The sequence below is a fragment of the Condylura cristata genome, unplaced genomic scaffold (assembly GCF_000260355.1).
Source record: "Condylura cristata isolate star-nosed mole 26May11 unplaced genomic scaffold, ConCri1.0 scaffold00029, whole genome shotgun sequence".
Lineage (NCBI taxonomy): Eukaryota > Metazoa > Chordata > Mammalia > Eulipotyphla > Talpidae > Condylura > Condylura cristata.
Window position 1 is genome coordinate 9,401,781 of NW_004567130.1, and position 10,391 is coordinate 9,412,171.

At 62.3% G+C, this 10,391-nt stretch overlaps 1 protein-coding gene across 1 annotated transcript; it reads right to left on the reverse strand.

Moving 5' to 3' along the window:
* Positions 1 to 372: 372 nt before the first annotated feature.
* Positions 373 to 3,532, reverse strand: LIF (leukemia inhibitory factor). The gene is made up of 3 exons (XM_004690895.2): positions 3,416 to 3,532; positions 1,632 to 1,810; positions 373 to 972 (listed from the first exon to the last, which is right to left on the reverse strand). The coding sequence occupies exons 1-3, from the start codon at positions 3,432 to 3,434 to the stop codon at positions 562 to 564; spliced, it is 609 nt and encodes a 202-aa protein (XP_004690952.1). The 5' UTR covers positions 3,435 to 3,532; the 3' UTR covers positions 373 to 561.
* Between the last annotated feature and the right edge of the window lie 6,859 nt (positions 3,533 to 10,391).

A 10,391-nucleotide genomic window follows, 5' to 3' on the forward strand; every position in this document is an offset into this window, starting at 1 on the left:
CCTGAGGTGGCCTCTCAGCCTCCTCCAAGTTCTGCTGAAAGTGACCTCCCTCCAGAACCCTCCACAGGATGGGTTCTAGGCCTGAACTCTCCAACAGTGCCCAAAGTCACCTCAGCCTGGAGCTCCCTTCTCTCACTTCCATTCACCAAACTTGTTGGGGACCATGAGTCCTTCAGGATCCCAGTCCCTCTGACCTGCCCGAGTCCCAACCAAAACTTCCAAAGTCCACCTAGTGGACATCGAAGGCACTGGTGACGGTCATTCTGTGGGGCCTGCCCATTCTTCTAAGCCCTGCGGTCAGAGTGACTGAAGGAGGGGATGGGGGGCCAAAGTTCAACCTGGCACCCCAGTGCCTGGGAGCCTTCAGTCATCAGAAGAAGGGGTGCCTCCTTCTAGTTGGCATCGTATAGGCCCTGCCTATGGAAGTACCAACTGTGTTCAACGTCATCACACCCACCCCGGAGGGGTGGGCAGGCTGGGGAGACCTCAGCAGCCCCCACTTGGGATTCCAGAAGCTCCCGTGTGATCTCTTGGGTCACTGCACGCTGCGAGACCTCCTGTCTAGAAGGCCTGGGCCACCACGGCGATGACCTGTTTGTACTTCCCCAGGAGCTGACAGCCGAGCTTCTTCTTCTGAAAGACGTCCTTGCCTGCTGTGTCCGGGCCATAGGCCACGTCCACGTGGGCCACGTGGTACTTGCTGCACAGGCGGCAGAGCACGTTGCTGAGCAGGCCCCGCATGATGTCTGCCGTGGCGTTGAGTTTGCTGTGGAGGCCCAGGGCACTGGGGTTGAGGACCTTCTGGTCCCGCGTGATGTTGCCCAGGGAGGCGCCAAGGTACGCGATGATGCGGTACAGTTCCACCAGCCGGTCCTTCTCTGTGCCGTTGGCGTGGAAGGGCGGGAAGTCCGTCACGTTGGGGCCACACAGCTTGTCCAGGTTGTTGGGGAATGGCTCCCCCTGGGCCGTGTACTGAGGAGCAGAGGGAAGAGGGAGGTGAGATGGGGGCCCGCCGGAGGGGTTCTGCCCCACCACCTGCCTCTGGGCAAGCTCTGAGGCCGTTTCCCACCTCTGGCACCTGCCCTTGAGGGCCCGCCTTTGGGCGCCCCAGGGCTGTCCCGAGAGCCCAGGAAACTGCAGCCATGGACATGCTTGGTGAAGCCAGGCCAAAGCCTGGCCTGCGCAAGAGGCCAGCGGCACCAACACCAGCACCACAGGGCCAGAAAGGGGGGCTCAGTGTAGCCCCCTCTGCCTGGGTGACTCTGCACCCCCAGACACCCACAGCCTGCACCCCAAAGGCGCCTCCTGTCCACCTCCTGCTGATTTCATCTCTCATGCCTCTTGCTGTGCCTGGTGGGGGAACCCCTAGAAGTGCAAGGCCTCCCCCTTTTTCTCCCAGCTTGACCCTACCTAACTGGACACCCCAGGAAAGCGGCTTCCAGTCTCCCAGCCCATTTGGGGGGAGGGGAGGAAGGTGTGGGTGCCTGGATGTGGTGAAACAAGGCCCCTGTCCATATTTTCCTTCCCGCTCCCCAAGGGTCTCTTCCCCAACCAACCCCCTCTCCCAGCGACCCCCCAACACACACACACACACACACACACACACACACACAGGGGCCGGGATGACTTACATAGAGAATGTAGAGGGCGTTGGCACTGCCATTGAGCTGTGCCAGTTGGTTCCTGATCTGGCTCATGAGGTTGTTGTGACATGGGTGGCGTGTGGCACAGGTGGCGTTAATGGGGGTGATGGGGAGGGGGCTCCCAGCCCCGTGTTTCCAGTGCAGAACCAGCAGCAAAGGCACAACTCCTGGGGACAAGCCGGCAGACCCATGAGCAGGAGGTGGGCCCGAGGGTACCCTCCCCCTGCCAGCTCCAGTCTGCAAGCAGTCACTGCCTGGCCCCTGCACCTGTGTCTGCTTCGCTCTGTGTCTTAAGGCTTCCCGCTTCCTCCAGAGAGAGGGAGTCAGTCAGACATGAGCTGTTCCCACCAGCCAGAAGCTGGATCCAAGATGCCACCAACCTCCCAGCCCTTTCCCTTGAGGAAGCAAAAGCTCCCAAGCCTGGAAGCCTAAGGGCCCTCTGACTAGACAGAAGACACCCAGTGTCAGCCCAGGGTTGTCAAGGAAGAGAGGCCCCGGCCTCTCCATCCCAGGTCGGGACCCCAGAAGCAGAGCCCCTGGCTAGGTGGCCCATTGCAGCCAAATCGCCCAGGGGGGCCCCAGTGAGGACCAAAGGGGCGGAGGTCATCATTGGCCCTCTCCCTCCTCCCAACCCTCCCTACCCTGTCACTTCTTTCTGCCCCTTCCCCATCTCTTCTATCCCAGTGTTCCACACGGACCACTCCTCTCTCTAGGACCCTCAACTCCACCCCATTCTGCAGTCCATCCCAAAACCATTCAAAACTAACCCGCCACCCCCAGCTCTGTGCCATCCCAGCGTTCACCCCTCCCTCCCGGCCCCCACCACTGGCTCAGGCGGAGGGAGGCACAGGAAAATTCCCGAGTCCCACGGCCCCGGAGCCTGCGGGAGGGAGAGCAAATGGAGCGACTGGGAAAGAGAAGAGGGAAAAGGTCGCAGGCTGCCCGGTGGGCGGGGGAGGAAGGAAAGTGAAAGGTGACCGGAGAGCTGGGAGCCGCAGGCCGGTCCTGGGCCACCCCTCCCCCAGGGCTTCTCCCCTGCCCCCCTCCCCTGCCCCTTCACGCTCAGGTCCCCTCAGAGGGCCCTTCGGGCGGCCCAGCGGCTCGCAGACCCCGCCTGGGGCACCGGGGGCTGGGGGCCGGGGTGCGGAAGCCTCCCGCCAGGAGCTCCCTGCTGGAAGAGCGGCGGCCTCCAGTCCACTTCTCCCCGGTCCCCACTCTCTCCCAGCACACCCGCACAGAGCTGAGGCCCGAGGTGGCTGGCGGGTCCCCACTTCCTCCTCTTACCTAGCACAGACCACGGTTTCCCAGGCGCCTGCAGATGGAGGCGGCACCTGCTCCCGTCCCGGGCCGGAGTTTGCGAGCTGCTCGGCCGCGGCGCCCCTCCCCGGGAGCAGCCCGGGACGCGGTCGGAGAAGAGAAAGAGGAAAGGCAGAAAGAGAGGGAGGGAGGGTGACTCCGGGAGAAAGTGCGCGGAGGCGCCGCAGGAGAAAGTGGCCAGAGCGCGGAGGAGGAGCAGCAGGGGGAAGGCGGCAGCCGACCCTCACTCGCCAACCTGCTGGCCCGGGCGGGCTGGGTGCGCGGTGCCAGGACCACGCGCCGGCGCTGGCTCCCCGCCGCCACGCAGCGCTTCGGCAGCGGCCGGCTGCGCGGGCGCCCCCCGTGTCTGCGTGTCTGCGGCGGGTGGGTGTCCTGCTCGCGGTCACCGAGTGCCCCAAGTTGCCGCTGCGCCCACAGGGAGGCGTGGAAGCCGGGCTCGGGGCCGGTGGATTTACCTGCCACCAAGACCTTCATTATGGGCTGGACTCCACCGCCTGGGAGGATTCCTTAGATGCCGGCAGTTTTCAGAGGCTCATGCTCAAATGGAGAATTTGCCTTATATACTGGAGCCTAGGGAAAGACAACGCTATATTTAGACGGAATCCCCATCCAGGAAGTGCTGGAGGAGCATCACTGGAAATTATGAATGGGAGAAAAAGTGAGAGTGGGGGGGGCACAGGGATCGCGGGGGTGGGGCGCAAGGAAAGGAGGCTTTTCTAAGAATTTGATTGATAAAATTATAATGAACTCGTAGACAAAACACCCTGTGGCTTGCCCTGAGGGTTGTTTGATGGGGAAAGGCTAGGAGAGTTCCCCGGGCGAGTCATCACGATCAGGGTCCCCGAGAGTGGGCGCCCCAGACAGCCCTGACTCACCTGGGTCGGGGGAGGTGGGTCGAGACTAGGCAAGCAGATGAGGCTGGCACCTCTGGTCCCCTAGTGGGGGGCAGGCGTGGGGGGCAGTGGGGAGGAGGCGGGCTGGGGCTTGGCTGAGAAGGAGGCTCCGGAAGAGGGGCTGGAACCTAACTTGGACTTTAGACAGTAATAAAGCAGAACTGAATGTGGATTCTGGAAGCCACCTCAGAGGTAGCCTCCTCCAGCCTGCCCATTGCAAAGGGACTGCCCAGGGCCCCTCGGGGTCAGGCCTTCAGCAGGCCCGCTGCCTAGGGGTACCTGTGGAACTGGCGGGGAGGCTGGGGGGAGGGAGGGCTTATGGCACCTTGATTCTTTGGAGACAACCAGCAGAGGAGCTTCTAAAAAGTGTGTTTTGGGGTTCACCTTACCCCTCCCCTCCCCTTGCAGGAGGGTGGTCCAGCATTTCCATTCCCAAGCAGAGGCCAGGGAGCCTGGAGGCCAGACCCAGCTGTTCGGGACATGGAGGGACAGCTGGCGAGGCTTCCCCGTCCTGCTTGGAAGCCCCTTGGGGTTCACCTCTGAGAAGGATGGTGTTCCCAAAAAGGTACTTCCAGAATCTCTTCCAGTGGGTCTCAGATTCCACTGCCTGCTGTGGCTGGGCAGATTAGTAATGAATGGGGAGAGGCAGGAAGAAACGTGGGGCCAGCAACAGGCACAGAAGTGTTTTCTTTTTCAAAGAGATAGGGGGGGCTGGCTGGTGGCCACAGGGGTGCTTCTGCCCCAGGGGATGTCTGTTCCCCTGGGGACCCACTGCAGCCCTTCTCCCTGACCCCATCAGAAACAAGGCAGGAGAGTTCATTTTCCAAGGCTAGGGAACCCACAAATCCTGCCCCTGCCGGAGCACCCCGCTGTCCCATCTGTCCCCGCTCCCCATCTTGCCACATGGGGGCCTGCCCAGCTTCATGCGTGCCTCCCTCACTGTGCCAACACCAGCCTGGAGTGCAGCTGCCCCCACCCCACTCTCTTCAGGCTCTCCTAGCAGGGCCTCTTCCACCACACAAAGTGAGGTGATAAAACTGCCCATCCCTCCTGGCATTTCCCAGCAGGGAGGAGGCTGGTAGAGTCCAGACTGGCTCTCCTTCCTCTTCCCTGCCCCCTCTACCTGTCGCCAAGGAAGGCCCCCTTGGCACTTGTCCCTCCTCTGCACCTGGTATACACCCTCAAGAGGCCCACTCACCCCAGCATGGCTAAGCAAGCCCAGGCCCCAGGACACCCCAGGTCTCCTCACAGCAACTCCACCCCTGCTTCACGCTCCATCCAACACATCTGACCCCCAGAGCAGGTGAACTCGGGGCCAGTTTCACCCCCATACCTCAGGCCCCCTGTCCTGACACAGCCTAATGCTCCTCACAGGGGCCCCTAACCCATTTGGCCAGGACTCCACTGTGACCCCTATCCCGCCCTGGTTCCCCACGCCAGTCTCTCACCAGCTGCCCTGATTCTCCTGGAGGAGGCCGCCCTGGCCCTGTTCCACCGCATTCTCCCTTCCGAGTGGATCCGCAGGGCCTCACCCCACGCTCTGGCTCCCCAGACCCCACACTGGCCCTATCACCCACCCCAATCACCATGTAATCTCAGCCCCACCCCACAGGAAACAGGAAGAAGTGGGTGCTGTGTCTAGAAGACACTTAACCCTCCCGACCTGATGGTCTCCCCGCTCATGGTACCTGACTTGGTCCGTGCTCCCCAACTGCTCTGGGCCCCTTGGCACCCTGGGCCCAGCCTCCCTCTCCTGTCCATGTCCAGCACCACCTGCGCTGGGCCTTTGGGGGAAAGGCTGGACAGGGTCTCGCCGATGCTGGTGTAAGCCGCCTGCAACGTGGCCTCAGGCCCCGGGGAATCCGCCCGCCCAGGCCAAACTCCAGGCAGGCTTTGGTCTCCTGGAGTTTGTTTTCTTCCCTCCCTCTACGCTGCTCTGTGTGTGTTTTCCGGGCTTCCTCACGGAAGGCAGCCTCCCTTCTTGGCTGCCTGCTCCCAGGGTCGTGGCCCCAGGCCCCACCCTGGAGTGGCAGCCCCAGCCCGGCCCCTTCCAGCGGTGACTTCATCTTCAGCCTGTCCTGCTCTTGCACACTGGGCCTGCTGGGGATTTGATGGGCCTTAGGGCGAGGTGGACAGTTGGAGCCCACATGGGGTCCCTCTCAGCTTGGGCAGGCAGCTGCCAGGCCCAGGGCCAGGGCTGGAGAGCACCAGCTCTGGGGGGCCCTGCTTCTGGTCACCCATCCCCCGTTTCAGGTGGTGAGCCCATGAGCTGGCCTGGGGCTTCCCCAGGGCCCCTCCAGCCTCTCGCAGTCCCACACACTTTGCGCAGCCACCCAGCCCTCCTTTTCTGATGCTTCTCACACATCGCGCACCAGCCTGTCCTGGAAAGAGCTCAAGTATTATTTTTCAGATGGGGAAACTGAGGCTGGGAGCAGTGAAAGCACGTGCCCAGAGCTGCTCAGAATTAACAGTCAATCCAGGTCTCTGATCCGTGGGCCACAGTGATGCCAGCACCACCTCACAATGCCCAGGGAGTGGGGGGCACAGGTGGGACACTCAGGCCACTTCTTCCCTGCCTCCCCCAATCCAGTCTGGCTCAGGTCAGCTCCGTCCGTCCACTCTCAAAGGGGGACAAGTCTTACACCCCTCTCTGAGGACTGAGATGGGGTGTGATACTCTTGGCCACATCTGCTCAGGGTTACAGCAGAACAGGCATTGCGTTAAGTATTTCTGAAAGCGCCTCACAATTTCTCAAAGGTGCCTTTGCCATCTCTCGCAGAGAGAAGGTACAGAGCTTGGCGGCTGGAAGTTTGGACAGTCGGGGCTGGACTGGTAGCTTAGCTCCGCCGGTTACAAACTGGGTGACTCTGCGAGATGACCACCGCCTGGCCTCGGTTTTGTCATCTGTAAAATGGGAATGATGGCTCCTACTCAGTGTGTGAGGACTCGGGGTTCAGTGCAGTTTGGAGCAACCAGCCAGCCCTCTCCACTTCAGTCCTGGTCTTCAACTCCCTGTGAAGTATAGGTTCATGTCTCCCTTTCACAGAAGAGGACACTGCCAGGGCTGAGGGGAGGGGCAGGGGCAGATGTGTCCACTCTTTGCTAGTGGTTGATGGACACAGGACAGCCTGACAGTCTGACAGCTGTCATCTTCAGGAGCACCCCAGAAAGACCAGGTGTGTTATGTGGGAGAAGCTGGCATGGTGGTGCACTCCTGCCCCATCCTGGCCCCTGATCACCCCCACTCCCGTGAGGACAGTGGCTGACCCAGCTCACCGCCCCCAGGAGCTGATTCACCCCCAGGACCCATCAGAGAAGGAAGGAGACAGAGCCCAGCTCAGAGGGGCTTGAATCACCAGCCGCCCCCTGCAGAGCCCCGGCTGGGGGTGCGTGGGTGGGGACCAGCCCCCTGCCTGTCTGTCTGTCTCTTTCCTGGGCCTCGGGGCACTCAGGAGAGAGGGCAGTATGGCAGTGGACACTGGCGGGGGTGGCAGGGAGGTACCCTCACAGGCATCCTGTGTGAGCTGCCAAAGCTATTACTCAACCAGGTAAGCAGCTCTCTGGACATCGGGGAATTCCCCAAGACCAGTGACCCAGAAACTGAGTGACCCCCACTCCCCAGGCTGCCGCACTCCTCCCACTACCTCCCTCCCTACCAGCCAGCCAAGATCTAGTTCTCTGAAAACCCGAGCAGCAGCTGCGCCCACCCTCGTCTGGGTCCTCCCATCTGAGCGCAGGGAGTCAGAGGGGCTGAGGGCCCAGCGCAGAGGTCTGGACAGGGCTGGAAAGGGGCATCTAGGGGAGCCGGACACACCCAGCAGTGCCTGAGTCCTGCCAAGGGCCCCGGCCACTGGGTATCGTGTCCCAAAGGGCAAAAGCCCCTCGGTATTGGGTGCTCGATAAGCGAGGGTGCAGCAACACCTGTGGTGCCCACGTCACCCTGCAGCACGGCGAAACCACCCAGCACTCCGTGGCTTGCCTGTGGCCTGTGGCTCAGCTCTGACGGTCAGCGCTGTGCGTCTGGGGCCAGGCTGGGGCGCTGCCCGTGGGTAAGGACGCGACTTACAGTCCGACAAACCTGGGTTCGAACTCTGCCGTGCCACTCACAGCGGTGACCTGGGCAACAGGCCTCCTCTCTCCAAGCCTCAACTTGCCCTCTGAAAGTGGGGGAGCCCCGGTGCCGGCGTGAGGATGTTAAGTGAGAAACACGCTGGAGTGCCCAACACGAGGCACAGTTCCCACCTGACCTCGGTGTCCAGCCACAGGAGGCCTCCTGTCCTCCAAACAGGAGCTTGTGCTGACCTGAAGCTGGGGGTCACAACCTCCCCCAGGTCCTTCACGGGAGGCGGGGGTATCTGGGGGAGCAGGCCACCCCTGAGAAGCCCTGCGGGGGAATCAGCAATACTTCCCACCAACTTCCTGCCGGCCCAGCTGTCTTGGAGGTTCTTGGGGGAGACTGGGGGACTCCAGTCTGCCCCTTGTCACCCTCGTCCATCAAATCTCTAACGTGGACCGGCTGCACCCCCTTGGGGCCAAGGAAAGGCCAGAAGCCACCGGCCTCCCTCAGACTGCTCCCAGCATCATCCTGACATTTCCCAACTGGTTCTGCGTCAGGAATCACCCCCCTGGAGGTGAATCAGAGTGACTGCATTATTTCTTCAAATCTGACAGAAATTGCAAGGGCCGCACCAGCAAGTCCGTTGTTGGCAGGGGGCTCTAGCCCCAGGAACCACGCCGCTGCCTGGGGCTCTCCAGGTGTAAAATGGGGTGCTCTCTGCCCCGATCATTCAGCAGCGCTTATTAGGTCTCTGCAAACGCTAACCCCCTCACCCCCACACCCCCGCCCCACTCTCCCTGCGTCTCCAACTAGCCAGAGACTGTGGGAGACGGGACGGGCAGCATTTTAATGCCCTGGTCCCTGCCTCCTCGTGGGAATAAGTTCAATGTGAGGGTTGCCCCCCTGCACTTTCAGGAAGGAAATGGCAGAACCACCCAGCGTTGTCACCCAGAGTGAGGGCAGACAGTATTCTGTGATTTGGTTTCTGTTGTCTGTGGGTGTCAGTGCCGCAACCACTCTGTGGGCGAGGTGCAATGTGTGGATCACGGTCAGAAAGCCTAGACGTTGGTATGGAGGAGGAAAGCCAGGCCCCCAGGTGCTGAGGAGCGACTTGCCCAGGGTCACCAGCAGCTGGCAGTGTAGGGCTCCCGAATTCCACCTGGCCAGGCCATGGTCCCGGTGCAGAATGGGTGGAGATGCTTCAGGTGGGGTCCGGTGAATAGGGAGTTGCTCACAATAGGGGCAGAGCCTGGCATCAGCCGTGTGAGAACAAGGGCCTCCCAGGCCAGTCTCTCACTGCCCACCCCCTTCTGCAAACTCAGACTCTTGGGGCCACCACCCAGGTGGGGCCCAGGTCATCACAGACCTTCCCCCTGCGGCCAGGAGCCCTCTTCTGCCCCAAAGGCAGTGGGAGGGGGAAGCGGCTCAGCCTTTGCCTGGGAGCTCCTGCTAGCCTCCCGCGGGTCTGTCTGTCCCTCCGTCGGGGCCTGCCGGCTCTGAAGCACCGTGGCCCTGTTGAGCTGGTCCGGCCTATGCGTGTGCACACATGCTGTGTGGCCGGGAGGCTCCGCGCACGTCTCGGGCTGCCTCCGGCGCCCTCCACGTGACGGTGCGAACGCGCGCGTGACCTGGGCCCAGGGAGTGCGTGCCTGCGCGCAGCAGGGTCGGGGAGGAAGGCTGCAGGCTCCCGCGTGTGCGTCTCCGACACTCCCTGCCCGCGCCCTCCAGCCCCCGCCCCTGAGAACTGTGTGCCAGCTTCACGTCACAGGGGCCACCAGCAGCTGGTTTCCTCCACACCCCGCACCCCCTCACCCCCCCCCGCGTACCCCCCCTCGCCTCGCCCTGGCCACCCTGACTTTTGGCACTGAGACAGAGCTGATGTCAGAGCTAGCTGACAGCTTCCTTCTCCCACTGGATTTTCCAAAAGAGAGAGACCACAGCGCAGCTCCTATTAAATAATCGCGGGCACGGGGGTGGGGGAGGATGTTTCACTCAATGATTTCCTGAGCTCAGGCTAACAGAACAGGAAGCTGCCCCACCGACCCACTCAGCCTGAAAGCGCCTGCACAAGGCAGAGGCAGGGCCTCGCCGCCCCTCCCCTACCAAGCTCACTGGGCATAGCCCAGCAGTCCTGTCGGGAGGCAGCCAGGCCCTCTCCCCAGATTGCCTCTCAGGGCCCACCGGGACTGAGGGAATGTTCTGGGGATGCTGGGTGCCGGGCAGAGTGAGCCTCCGGCTCAGGCTCCTGATCCTATGGGAAGAACAGAGTGGTGGGTCCCAGTGGGCGGACCGCGGGGGAATGAGGCCTGGATGGGGTTGGGCTGGGCTCCTCCCTGGGAAGAAAAAGGATGAGCTCACTGGAGTCCAGGAGGGATGGACCAGTCCAGGCTGGGAGCAGCTCTTGGGGAGCCAGGAGGACCGGGCCAGGCTCCCTAGGCAACCTGGGCTGTGATGTGGTCTCCTTCCAGTGCGAGCTGCGCC

Excerpts from the sequence above, each read along its gene's own strand:
- LIF (XM_004690895.2), bottom strand. Across the intron at positions 973-1,631 it reads ACGCCCTCTACATTCTCTAT|TACACGGCCCAGGGGGAGCC; the intron begins GTAAGTCATCCC and ends TCTGCTCCTCAG.